The sequence below is a fragment of the Lethenteron reissneri genome, chromosome 65 (assembly GCF_015708825.2).
Source record: "Lethenteron reissneri isolate LAM-NWPU_2019-01 chromosome 65, ASM1570882v1, whole genome shotgun sequence".
Classification (NCBI taxonomy): domain Eukaryota; kingdom Metazoa; phylum Chordata; class Hyperoartia; order Petromyzontiformes; family Petromyzontidae; genus Lethenteron; species Lethenteron reissneri.
In genome coordinates this window covers 12,524,914-12,538,523 of record NC_083843.1, presented here as the reverse complement: position 1 = coordinate 12,538,523, position 13,610 = coordinate 12,524,914, and the positions used below count along the sequence as shown (strand labels likewise).

At 56.0% G+C, this 13,610-nt stretch overlaps 2 protein-coding genes across 4 annotated transcripts in view; one reads left to right on the top strand and one right to left on the bottom strand.

Moving 5' to 3' along the window:
- LOC133359668 (bifunctional 3'-phosphoadenosine 5'-phosphosulfate synthase 1-like) overlaps window positions 1–3,346 on the bottom strand; it is a 43,034-nt gene extending 39,688 nt beyond the window's left edge. Inside the window, exons 1-2 of one of the 2 annotated variants that reach the window (XM_061578165.1) lie at window positions 3,236–3,346; window positions 2,801–3,112 (exon numbers count right to left, since the gene is read on the bottom strand). In XM_061578165.1, the coding sequence (XP_061434149.1) occupies window positions 2,801–2,854 (54 nt within the window). In that variant the 5' untranslated portion in view covers window positions 2,855–3,112; window positions 3,236–3,346. Of the gene's footprint in view, window positions 1–2,800; window positions 3,113–3,161 lie in introns of both variants that reach the window. The other variant, XM_061578166.1, reaches the window with a different exon arrangement.
- Window positions 3,347–4,219: 873 nt separating this feature from the next.
- On the top strand, window positions 4,220–13,526 carry LOC133359670 (E3 ubiquitin-protein ligase TRIM47-like). Of its 2 annotated transcripts, XM_061578174.1 has the most exons (7): window positions 4,220–4,346; window positions 6,265–7,155; window positions 7,439–7,531; window positions 8,293–8,508; window positions 9,076–9,098; window positions 9,579–9,682; window positions 12,370–13,526. In XM_061578174.1, the coding sequence occupies exons 2-7, from the start codon at window positions 6,565–6,567 to the stop codon at window positions 12,996–12,998; spliced, it is 1,656 nt and encodes a 551-aa protein (XP_061434158.1). In that variant the 5' UTR covers window positions 4,220–4,346; window positions 6,265–6,564; the 3' UTR covers window positions 12,999–13,526. The 2 variants fall into 2 exon arrangements, with proteins under 2 accessions (XP_061434158.1, XP_061434157.1); XM_061578173.1 differs by lacking the exon at window positions 4,220–4,346 and having other exon boundaries at window positions 5,864–7,155.
- Window positions 13,527–13,610: the final 84 nt, after the last annotated feature.

Below are 13,610 nucleotides of genomic sequence, written 5' to 3'. Positions count from 1 at the left end.
GATTTAAAACTAAAGGCAACCGCCCACCATGGTTTGATCCTTTGGTTACAAAGCTCGTGAAGGCTAGGGACAAGGCTTGGCCATGTGCTCAGAAAAGTAACTTGGTCAAAGACTGGCTAGAATAGAGGATTTTAAGGAATAGATGCGTCAAAAAAATACGGCATGCAAAAAATGCTCACTTTTCTTCCACTCTCCTGGAATCACACGGCAACGCCAGGATCTTCTGGAAAACAGTAAAATGTATCGAAAAGGCATCCAACACAGATAATCTGCCCGTTGCGCTTAACCAAAATGTGGACTATTTTTCAGAGCCCCAAAAAGTAGTCAACAATTTTAACCTTTTTCTTGGTTCTTTCGGTAAAGTCACGTAGAATGGAAATAATAAAATAATAAAAATAAAACAATAAAATAATTCTCACGACGTTTCGGCCACAACGCAAGCACCTGAGGACGGCTGCTTGCGTTGTGGCCGAAACGTCGTGAGAATTATTTTATTATGTTTTATTTTTATTATTGTATTATTTCCCTTCCACGTGACTTTACCAAAAGAACCAAGAAGATGAATCCCTGCAGTCACGAAAGCTTTAAATCGAAATTTTAACCTTCATTTTCTGAAGCTGGTGACCTTTTTGATAATGTATTTGGAGTCACTCCTGCCCATGCAATTTTCCTACACCGCTGTCCAAACATTAAACGAATTTAGTTTCCAGCCTATCCACGAAAGTAATCTTCTGAAACAACTGTCCTACCTCAAAGGGTCCTCCTCTACCGGAGCGGATAGTGTTCCCGTCTTTGCTCTACTAACTGTTGGTCACCTAATATACAAACCTATAGCCCATATTTTCAACCTGTCCATCAAAGAAGTATCAGTAGCTCTAGAATGGAAACATTCTTATGGTCGTCCACTTCACAAAGGGGGCCCTAAAGATGATCCAAATAATACCGACCTATCTCAACTTTGTCCCCGTTGATGAAACGTGTTGAAAAATTATTGAACCACCACCCTCACCACCCACTCACCACCCTCACCACTCACTCACCACCCTCACCATTCACTCACCACCCTCACCACTCACTCACCACCCTCACCATTCACTCACCACCCTCACCACTCACTCACCACCCTCACCATTCACTCACCACCCTCACCACTCTCACCACCCACCCAACACCCTCACCACTCACTCACCACCCACTCACCACCCTCACCACCCACTCACCACTTACTCACCGGCCTCACCACCCACTCACCAACCACTCACCATCCACTCACCACCCACTCACCACCCTTACCACTCACTCACCACCCTCACCACTCACTCACCACCCTCACCAACCACTCACCACTTACCACCCTCACCACCCACTCACCACCACTCACTCACCACCCTCACCACTCACTCACCACCCTCACCACCCCCTCACCACTCACCGCCCACTCACCACTCACCACCCTCACCACCCACTCACCACTCACTCACCACCCTCACCACTCACTCACCACCCACACCACCCTCACCACCCACTCACCACCCTCACCACCCACTCACCACCCTCACCACTCACTCACCACCCTCACCACCCCCTCACCACTCACCACCCACTCACCACCCTCACCACCCACTCACCACCCTCACCACTCACTCACCACCCTCACCACCCCCTCACCACTCACCACCCACTCACCACTCACTCACCACCCTCACCACTCACTCACCACCATCACCACCCACTCACCACTCACTCACCACCCACTCACCACCCTCACCACTCACTCACACACCCTCACCACCCACTCACTCACCACCCACACCACTCACCACCCTCACAACTCACTCACCACCCTCACCACTCTCACCACTCACTCACCACCCTCACCACTCACTCACCACCCTCACCACCCACTCACCACCCTCACCACTCACTCACCACTCACTCACCACCCACACCACCCTCACAGCCCACTCACCACCCTCACCACTCACCACCCTCACCACCCACTCACCACCCTCACCACTCACTCACCACTCACTCACCACCCTCACCACTCACTCACCACCCTCACCACCCACCCACCACCTTCACCACTCACTCACCACCCTCACCACTCACTCACCACCCTCACCACCCACTCACCACTCTCACCACTCACTCACCACCCTCACCACCCACTCACCACTCACTCACCACCCACACCACTCACTCACCACCCACTCACCACCCTCACCACCCTCACCGCCCACTCACCACCCTCACCACTCACCACCCTCACCACCCACTCACTACCCTCACCACTCACTCACCACTCACTCACCACCCTCACCACTCACTCACCACCCTCACCACCCACCCACCACCCTCACCACCCACTCACCACCCTCACCACTCACTCACCACTCTCACCACTCACTCACCACCCACACCACCCTCACCACCCACTCACCACCCTCACCACTCACTCACCACCCTCACCACCCACTCACCACTCACTCACCACCCTCACCACTCACTCACCACCCACTCACCACTCACTCACCACCCACTCACCACCCTCACCACTCACTCACCACCCTCACCACCCACCCACCACCCACACCACCCACTCACCACCCTCACCACTCATATTCTTAGGTTTTTTTCGGTAAAGTCACGTAGGTAAAACATCAAAATTAATGAAAATAAAATAAAATAAAAATCACCCTCACCACTCACCCACTCACCACTCACTCACCACCCTCACCACCCACTCACTCACCACTCACTCACCACTCACCACCCTCACCACCCACCCACCACTCACCCAGCTGGACACAGCCCCAGTCCGCACCCTCTTGTTGGGGTTCGCAGTCTCCATGTCCCTCTGCTGGGCAGCGGCAGCAGCAGCAGCAGCGTCACAAGGCGCCCGAGCCCGGCACAGGCGGCGTCGTCGTCGTTGTGGTGGCTGTTGCTGCTGTTGATGTTGTTGCTGTTGTTGTTGCTGTTGTTGCTGCTGATGTTGTGTTGTATAGCTGTGTGTGAGTGTATGTACAGGCTGTGTGTGTGTATGCTGTGTGTGTGTACAGCCTGTGAGTGTGTGTACAGCCTGTGTGTGTATGCTGTGTGTGTGTACAGCCTGTGAGTGTATGTACAGCCTGTGTGTGTATGCTGTGTGTGTGTACAGCCTGTGTGTGAGTGTGTGTACAGCCTGTGAGTGTGTGTACAGGCTGTGTGTGTGTATGCTGTGTGTGTGTACAGCCTGTGTGAGTGTGTGTATGTAAAGGCTGTGAGTGCAGTGTGTACAGTATGTACAGTGCGTGCGGTGCGTGCAGTGTGCTACAGGCTGCGTGTACAGTAGGCTGGGCTCTTCTCGGTCTCGCGACGAGGAATGCGGTGGAGGCGGGGCCGGGCGTCAAGGGGGCGGAGCCAGACGTCGAGGGGGCGGGGCCGAGGGTGGAGTGGGCGGGGCTTGTGGTGGAGTGGGCGGGGCTTGTGTGGAGTGGGCGGGGCCGATAGTGTAGGGGGCGGGACGAAGGTGGGAGGGGCGGGGCGTGGGCGGAGGGAGCAGGGAGGGGCGACAGGCGGGGCCTGCCGAGTAGCCAATCACAGCGCACGCTCGGCCTCACTCGCCCCCACCTCCCCTCCTCCCGTGTAGGGATTGGTTGGCGGCGCCGAGGGCGCCGACCAATGGTAGAAGCCGGAGGCGGCCCCTCGGCGCCACGTTGGGGACGTGGAGCGCTGAGCCGAAAGTGACGTCAGAACAGGAAGTGTGGTCAGTCGGCCATCTTGTTAAGTTCATCCCCCACCTCCCACAGTACAAAGCCGGCCATCTTATTAAGTCTAGATTTGAAGCTTTCGTGACTGCAAAGATTCATACTCTTAGGTTTTTTTGGTAAAGTCACTTAGGAAAAAATAAATAATAAATATTATTATTTTTTTGCTGTGACGGTCCTACCTCATGACGGAGACTTGTGTTGCCTCCGAAACGTCGTGATTTATTATTTTATTTCTATTATCATATAATTTTTATTATTTATTTTATTTTTTATTTTTACCTACGTGACTTTACCGAAAAAACCTAAGAGCATCTTATTAAGGTCACTCCAACCACTCACTGTGTAGAACCGGCCATCTTGTTAAGTTCATCCCCACCGCGAATGGAAAACGGCCATCTTTTTAAGTTCACCCTTACCATCATACCGGCCATCTTGTTAAGTACATTCCAACGATTCGCTGTAACATCGCCATCTTGTTAAGTTCACCACCACTCACGGGCGTGACGTCACCTCCGTTTCCGCCCGCCTTCCCCGACTTCCGCACTGTACGCCGAGCTGGGCTGGGTCGGAGGTCCCCGCGGGGCGAGCGACGAGGTGAGAACGACGATTAGTGACGGTTGGTGACGATTAGTGACGGTTGGTTGGTGACGATTAGTGACGGTTGGTTGGTGACGATTAGTGACGGTTGGTTGGTGATGATTAGTGACGGTTGGTTGGTGACGATTAGTGACGGTTGGTTGGTGACGATTAGTGACGGTTGGTGACGATTAGTGATTATAAAGTTATTATTAGTTGATAATTGGTTTTTTACCCTTCTATCTGGCAACAAAACTGACACCTTTTTTACAAGGAGTCATGTTTGCATAGACCACAATACCTGCAGTCATAATATAAACAAAAAACATAACTCTGATAATGATATGCACTATCCTTGAAGTTGATTGGTCCACACCCGAGACAGCTTTCCTTAGAGCCTAGTCTCACATGGGTTGGAAAAAAACAATTATCATACTTTGTTTACTGGCAAATGAGGTTCCAATGGTGTAAATGCTTGACCCCGAGCTCTCATACTCTGATGGTGCATTGTCTTTGAGTAATGCGCCTTTTGGTGTCATCTGGTCCAACCCATGTGAGACTAGGCTCTAAGGAAAGCTGTCTCAGGTGTGGACCAATCAACTTCAAGGACAGTGCACATTATCAGAGTTATGTTTTTTGTTTGCATTATGACTGCAGTTATTGTGGTCTATGCAAACATGACTTCTTGTAAAAAGGTGTCAGTTTTGTTGCCAGATAGAAGGGTAAAAAAACTATTATTTTATATTAGTGATTATAACTTTATATTAGTTGTTATAACTTTATGTTTGTGATTATAACTTTATATTAGTTATTATAAAGTTATATTTAGTGATTATAACTGTATATTAGTTATTATGAAGTTATAATTAGTGATTATAACTTTATATTAGTTATAACTTTATATTAGTTGAGAGGGCCAGGAGGTATGTGGTCAACAATGCTTGACTCAGGGAGGAGGACGCCCCTGCCATGCATAGTCCCATGGGATGTTGGCTATCAACAACAAGGCAACTCCTACGACTAATTGGGAATGGGACGCAAGCGTAGGATTGATCACCCTGTCACTGGCCGCCTTTGGGGAGGGTGTATAGTATGAAAGGCCGAAACACCCTAGGAACCAAAGGGTCACTACTGACGATGCGCTCCCCAAATTTCACCAGGTTCACTGTTCATGAACTCTTGGAAGTGCTTGCACAAAGGATAGTAACATCTCATCCTGTGTTCTTGGAATCTTATAAAGTTATATTAGTGATTATAAAGTTATATTAGTGATTATAACTTTATATTAGTAATTAAAGTGATTATAACTTTATATTAGTGATTAAAACTTTATATTAGTGATTATTACTTTATATTAGTGATTATTACTTTATATTAGTGATTATAAAGTGATTATTAGTGATTATAACTTTATAATGAGTGATTATAACTTCATAATCATTAGTAACGAGGTGATTATTAGTGATTATGAAGTTATAATCATTCATAGCCTCTAGCAGGCTGTAGGGGCAAGTGCTGTCAGTAGCACCTACACACAGACAAAGATCCCCCGTGTAGCCTCTAGCAGGTTGTAGGGGCAAGTGCTGTTAGTGAGCAGCACCTATGAAGGCCACCGGGCACGGCACACGAGGGGGTGGGTGGCCAGCACCACGCCCGGCCGCCTTTGTCTCTCCCCCAGTGCTAGCGATGTTTACTACGATACCACCACAACCGCTACACCAGGTACTCATTTGAGGCTGAGTCCACCTAGAGGAGGCCCAGGACCGGATTCAGACATTGGTCACTGGTGGTGTTGGCCGTGAGCGAGAATCGAACTCGTGTCGCCGGGTTCGTAGCGCAGCGTAGCGCTACCTACTACACTACCACTCACACACACAGACACACACTCATACGTAGCGCTAACCACAGCGCCACCACTCCTCTTTGTCACCCACAGGAATTCCAAGAGGCCACCCACCAAGAGGCCACCCACCCACAGCGCACTCACCCACTCACCCACCCACTCACCTACCCACTCACCCACCCACTCACCCACCCACTCACCCACCCACTCACCTACCCACTCACCCACCCACTCACCCACCCACTCACTCACCCACCCACTCACTCATCCACTCACTCACCCACTCACTCACCCACCCACAGCGCACTCACCCACTCACCTACTCACTCACCCACCCACTCACCCACCCACTCACCCATCCACCCACTCACCCACCACCCCCCCGACCACACGATGGCGTCAGCCCGCCACTCCTCCGGCCCCCCCTCCGGCGTATCGGAGGAGGACCTCAGCTGCCCAATCTGCCTGTGCACCTTCTCCTGCCCCGCCACGCTCGCGTGCGGTCACTCCTTCTGCCGCGGCTGCCTGGAGGGAGCTTGGGCCGCCACCGCACGAAGCTGCGTCGCTGCCGGCGGCGGCGACTACGGCGGCGGCTCCTTCACCTGCCCGCAGTGCCGCGCGGCCTTCCCCAGCCGCCCCACCCTCAACTGCAACGTGGCGCTGGCCGGCCTGGTGGCCCAGCTGGCTCCCGACGGGACGCTGAGGGCGCCGCCGCCGCCGGCGTGCGACTACTGCGAGGGGCCGCCGGCCGTGCCGGCCGTAAGCAGCTGCCTCAAGTGCGAGATGTCCTTCTGCGGGGAGCACGTCCAGCCGCACCTTGTCAACCCCAGGCTGCGCGGGCACCCGCTGGTGGACGTCGGTGGTGGCGGTGGTGGCGGCGGTGGTGGCGGTGGTGGCGGTGGTGTCCGCACGGAGGTGGTGCAGGAGGTGGTGATGGTGGAGGAGGAGGGAGATCTGGAGATGGGCGCGGTGGATGAGCAGGAGGTGAAGGGCCGTGGCGGTGGTGGTGGTGATGGTGGTGGTGGTGGTAGGGTTGGTGGTGATGGTGGTGGTGGGTGATGGTGGTGGTAGGGTTGGTGGTGATGGTGGTGGTGGTAGGGTTGGTGATGGTGGTGGTAGTAGGTTGGTGGTGATGGTGGTGGTGATGGTGGTGATGGTGGTGATGGTGGTGGTCGTTGTGGTGGTGGAGGGTGTTGTGATTGTGGTGGTTGCTGAGGTGCAGGTTCCTGTGTTTGACCCCCGCTTGGGTCTCACCTCCCCCCCCCAGGTATCGAGGAGCGAGGAGGTGGAGTTGTCTAGGAAGCTGGGCGAGGTGGAGGGCTGCCTCAGGCGCTTGGAGGCCGTGGAGAGGGACGGACAGGTGAGTGAGTGAGTGAGTGTGTGAGTGAGTGTGTGAGTGAGTGACTGTATGAGTGTGTGAGTGAGTGTGTGAGTGACTGTGAGAGTGTGTGAATGAGTGCATGTGTGAGTGACTGTGTGAGTGTGTGAGTGAGTGTGTGAGTGAGTGAGTGAATGTGTGAGTGAGTGAATGTGTGAGTGTGTGAGTGAGTGAATGTGTGAGTGTGTGTGAGTGAGTGTGTGAGTGAGTGAATGTGTGAGTGTGTAAGTGACTGTGAGAGTGAGTGAGTGTGTGAGTGAGTGAGTGTGTGAGTGAGTGAATGTGTGAGTGAGTGAATGTGTGAGCGAGTGAGTGTGTGAGTGAGTGAGTGTGTGAGTGAGTGAATGTGTGAGTGAGTGAATGTGTGAGTGAGTGTGTAACTGTGTGAGTGAGTGTGTAACTGTGTGAGTGAGTGTGTGAGTGAGTGTGTGAGTGTGACTGTGTGAGCAACCGACCTACCTATCGAGTGACCACCTACGCACACACACCCCCACACACCCCCACACACACCCCCACACACACACACCCACACACACACACCCCCACACACACACCCCCACACACCCCCCCACACCCCCCACACACACACCCCCACACACCCCCCCACACACCCACACACACCCCCACACACACACCCCCCACACACCCCCACACACACACCCACACACCCTCACACACCCCCACAAACACACACACACACCCCCACACACACCCACACACACACCCCTCACACCCCCACACAGGTGCTGGTGAGCGCGTCGCGAGCGCGCTCCCGCGAGGCGTTTGCCCGCGTGCGCTCGGCGCTGGACGAGGAGGAGTCGGAGGCGTCGCTGCGTCTGGACGTGGCCTGGGCACGGAGCCTCTCGCGGGCCGAGGGAGAAGCACAACGCTGCCGCAGACTCCTCAGGGAGCTGCAGCAGCAGCAGCAGCTGCAGCAGGCGGGAGGGAGGCGTGGCCAGGTGGGGACAGGGAGGGGCGGGGGGAGGGGGGCGTGGTGGTGGGGGGTGAAGGAGAGGGGGGGTGAAGGAGGTATAGGGGGGTTGGTGAGGGAGGGAGAGGGGGGGGGGTGAAGGAGGGAGAGGGGGGGTGAAGGAGGGAGAGAGGAGTCGCTGAAGGAGGCTGAGGGGGGGGGTGAAGGAGGGAGCGAGGGGGGTGAAGGAGGGAGAGGGGGGGGGTGAAGGAGGGGGGGTGAAGGAGGGAGAGGGGGGGGGAAGGAGGGAGGGAGAGGGGGGGTGAAGGAGGGAGAGGGGGGGGGTGAAGGAGGGGGGGTGAAGGAGGGAGAGGGGGGGTGAAGGAGGGAGGGAGAGGGGGGGTGAAGGAGGGAGGGGGGGGGGGGTGAAGGAGGGGGGGTGAAGGAGGGAGAGGGGGGGGGGAAGGAGGGGGAGAGGGGGGGTGAAGGAGGGAGAGGGGGGGGGTGAAGGAGGGGGGGTGAAGGAGGGAGAGGGGGGGGTGAAGGAGGGAGGGAGAGGGGGGGTGAAGGAGGGAGGGGGGGAGGGTGTTCACGGCCGTCTTTGTCTCTCCCACAGATTTCCGAGGGGGAGATGCAAAGGTACGGACAGAGCGCTGCTCAGCTCACGATGACGCGTGTCACGGTTACACGTGGTGCCGTGTGTGTGTACGTGTGTATGTGTACGTGTGTATGTGTGTACGTGTGAAAGGATGTGCGTGTGTGTGCGTGGTGCCGTGTGTGCGTGGTGCTGTGTGTGCGTGTGTACGTGTGTACGTGTGTGCGTGTGTACGTGATTCCGCGTGTGCATGGTTCCGTGTGTACGTGGATCCGTGTGTATGTGGTGCCGTGTGTACGTAGTGCCGTGTGTGTGTATACGTGATTCCGTGTGTACGTGGTTCCGTGTGTACGTGGTTTAGTGTGTACGTAGTGCTGTGTGTGTGTGTACGTGGTGCCGTGTGTGTGTACGTGATTACGTGTGTACGTGGTGCCGTGTGTGTGCGTGTGTACGTAGTGCCGTGTGTGTGTGTACATGGTTCCGTGTGTGTGTGTGTGTACATGGTTCTGTGTGTGATTGTGCAGGCTCCAGGCGCTGCTGTGCACGCCGCTCCCCGACCCGCGGCCCCTCGGCCTGAGCCCAGTGGAGGAGTTGGAGGGCCCCGTGCTGCTGCTGCAGGCCGTGATGTGTGAGTACACACACACACACACGCACACACACGTACACACACACGCACACACACGTACACACACGCACACACACACGCACACACACGTACACACGCACACACACGTACACACACAGGTACACACACACAGGTACACACACACAGGTACACACGCACACACACGTGCGTACACGCACACACAGGCACACGCACACGTACACACGCACACATGTACACACACACATGCGTACACGCACACACACGTGTGTACACGCACACACAGGCACACGTACACAGGTACACACACACACAGGTACACACACACACAGGTACACAAACGTACGTACACACAGGCACACGTACACAGGCACACGTACACAGGTACACACACACACAGGTACACAAACGTACGTACACGCACACACACGTGCATACACACACACACAGGCACACGTACACAGGTACACACACACACACAGGTACACAAACGTACGTACACGCACACACATGTGCGTACACACCCACACAGGCACACGTACACAGGTACACACACAGGTACACAAACGTACGTACACGCACACACACACATACCTATTACCATCATTAGGGGAAAGAACGGTGATCCAATTTCCGACCCCCAGGAACACGTTTGCAGATTTGCTGAGCATTTCTGTAAGGTCCTGGGGGAGGGGAAATCCCTCATCTTGGAAAACATACTGGCACAAAGTGCGGATGACCCTGCTGAGGCTGCGGTGCCTCAAATATTGGAAGAAGAAGTCACCCCCTGTGAGTGGCTGTCTGAGGTGCCATCTGTTGAGGAAGTACTGAAAGCGATCCAGAGTCTGAGACCAGGAAAGGCACCGGGCAGAGATGATCTCCCAAATGAAATGCTGAGGGAGGGAGGCGTTTGTGCACAGACTGCCCTACATGACATCATAACAACAGTCTGGACCACTGGACGGGTTCCGCAGGATTGGAAGGATGCCCTGGTTGTCTCCCTCTTTAAGAAGGGGGACCGCACAGACTTAACAACTAGAGGGACATCTCACTCCTCAGTGTGCCGGGAAAGGTCCTGGCAAGGATTATTCAACATTGCCTTGCTAGACACGCTGAGGAAAGGCTTGCGGAACCCCAATGCGTTTTCAGGAAAGGGTGGACCTGCACTGATGCCATATTTTCTGTCCGTCTGCTACAGCAGAGGTGTAGGGAATTCCAACAAGAACTACATATCTGCTTCATTGACCTGATCAAGGCCTATGATACCATCAGTAGGCCTGGGCTCTGGGTTGTTCTTCGTGCTTTCGGAGTCCCTGACCCTCTGCTCACGCTCATTAAGGACCTTCATGATGGTGAGCGGGCCCGGGTAAAACTACGTGGCCGGGAGTCAGAGCCATTCCCTGTACACCTTGGGGTGCGACAGGGATGTCCTCTGGCTCCCACATTATTTAACATATATTTTGACCACGTAGTTCGTGAAGCATTCAATAGCTGTACTGGAGGAATTTCCATTTGGTACAGATATAATGGGAGGCTGCTTGATGCCCGGGTGCGGTCAAGGGATGGCTCCCTATTGCTCAACCACGTTATGTATGCCGACGACCTGGTAATTGCAGCTCACTCAGAGGAGGAGTTGGAGGCGCTGCTCCTGAGCTTGGAGTGTGCCATCAGCCCCACCAAAACTAAGCACCTGCCTGGGTATTTTGTACCATCGGGCACTCCACCCCCACAACTCCTGATCGGTGATGGGGCAGTTGTAGAGAGAGTGGAGAGTTTCCCATACCTGGGCAGTGTGCTTATGACCGGCTCCAGTTTAACAGCAGAGGTCTCACTCCGAATCAGTCGAGCGGCAATATCTTTTCATCGGTTGCATAACACTGTGTGGAAGCTACCTGGTCTGTCGCTCCGCACGAAGCGTCGGGTCTTCTTGGCCACAGTCATTCCCTCCCTTCTCTACGCTTGCGAAACGTGGACCCCCCCTAATGGAACATCTTCGCCGGTTTAGAAACTTGCCTACGATCAATCCTGGGTTAAACCAGGCTGGATTGTGTGAGGAGCTCACAAATCCTAGAAAGATCTGGACAAAGTCCCATCGGTGCGCTCCTGCGGCAGGCAAAGCTGCGTTGGCTGGGCCATGTAGCCCGCATGCCCAGCTACCGCATGCCTAAACAGCTTTTGTTCGGCCGGATAGAGGGGGCTAAACGGGCGCGGCACGGGCTAGAGAAGAGATGGAGTGACGTGGTACAGGAGGACGTGGAGCTGAGTGGACTTGCCGATGACTGGTACCAGCGGTGTCAAGATCGGCCTCAGTTGAGGAGGCTCGTGAAGGACGCTGCTGCTACTGGTCATTTGGAGGCAGTCGCCCTCCAACAACAACGGAGGGCGGAGGAGCGACGCTCACAACAACGAGCGGAGCGCCGGGTGGCTAAAGCACAGCAAGTTGGCACAGTAGGGGGCACAGGTGGTGCATCAGCCACTCATCTCAGTCAGTCGACCCGTGGCACCTGCTGGGTCTGCCCCGTGACCTCCTGCCAGCGGGCGTTCGACACTTCACGTGGCCTCAAGGTGGACATGGCCTGGCACAAGCGTCGTGGTGACGTCACCGCCACCTCGTGGCGAATGGCGGTTGTTGTTGTTGTTGTTGTACCTGTGTGTGTGTATGTGTCTGTGTGTGTGTCTGTGTGTGTGTCGGTGCGTGCACCCCCCACCAGTCGACTGCTCCCCGACGTTGGATGTGGCCACCGTCTCCCCGCCGCTCTCCGTGTCGCCCGACCTCCGCCACCTCACCCACAACACCACCACCACCCACAACACCACCACCACCGCCACCACCGCCACCACTGCCGCTCCGCCGGCGGCGCTCTGCTCCCAGCGCCTCTCGTCGGAGCTCAGCTGCTGGCTGGTGGACATCTCGGGCAGCGAGGACTGCGCCTTTGGCGCCGCCAACGCCGACGCCGCCGACGGCCACGCCGACCGCCGGTGTCCCCCCCTGGGTGCCGACGCCGGCTCCTGGGCGCTGAGGAAGCGCGGCGGGCGGCTCACGGCGCTGCACGCTGGGGCCGAGACGCCGCTGGGGGGTCACGGCGACGACGGCGGTGACGGTGGCGGTGACGGTGGCGGCGACGAGGAGGAGGGCGGGGCACGGGCGGCACCGGCGGCACCGGCGGCGCCGCTGCCCAGCAGGGTGGTGGTGCGGCTGGTGCCGCCCGAGGGGCTGCTGGCGTTCTACGACGGAGACTCGGGGAGGCTGCTGCACCACTTCCGCCATCGGTTCACGCAGTCGCTGCGCCCGGCGCTCGCCGCGCACCAGGGCACCGTGAGCATCGTGGGGCGCCGGTGAACGGCGGCGACGCCGGTGAACGGTGTCGGCGGCGGTGTGCCTCTCGTTTTTCACCGGCACGGCGGAGCCAGTGCGGTTAAGGAGGGTGGTGGTGGTGGTAGTGGTGCGGGCGGGCGGGTCTGGTTTCTGTTGGTTTTTTGGGGTGTTTCGTTTTTTTTCTCGTCTCTGGCTCACCGGGGGCCCGTTGAGGCTACTGGGCAGTGCCAGGCTAGGTGCACCGTGAGGCTACTGGGCAGTGCCAGGCTAGGTGCACCGTGAGGCTACTGGGCAGTGCCAGGCTAGGTGCACCGTGAGGCTACTGGGCAGTGCCAGGCTAGGTGCACGTTCAGGCTACTGGGCAGTAGGAGGCAGTCGCCCCTCCAGCGAGTTGTCACAGTAGGGGGGGCACAGCTGGTAGTGCATCAGCCACTCATCTCAGTCGGTACGACCCGTGGCACCTGCTGGGTCTGCCCCGTGACCTCCTGCCAGGGGGCGTTCGACACTTTACGTGGCCTCAACGTGCACATGGCCTGGCACAAGCGTCGTGGTGACGTCACTGCCGCTCAGTGGCGAATGGCGGCTGCTGTTGTTGTTGCAATTTCACTGCCGACGGGATGTAACGGTACAGCGAGA

Excerpts from the sequence above, each read along its gene's own strand:
- LOC133359670 (XM_061578174.1), top strand. The coding sequence starts at position 6,565 with ATGGCGTCAGCCCGCCACTCCTCCGGCCCCCCCTCCGGCGTATCGGAG. Across the intron at positions 8,509-9,075 it reads CGGGAGGGAGGCGTGGCCAG|ATTTCCGAGGGGGAGATGCA; the intron begins GTGGGGACAGGG and ends TCTCTCCCACAG. Across the intron at positions 9,099-9,578 it reads TCCGAGGGGGAGATGCAAAG|GCTCCAGGCGCTGCTGTGCA; the intron begins GTACGGACAGAG and ends GTGATTGTGCAG.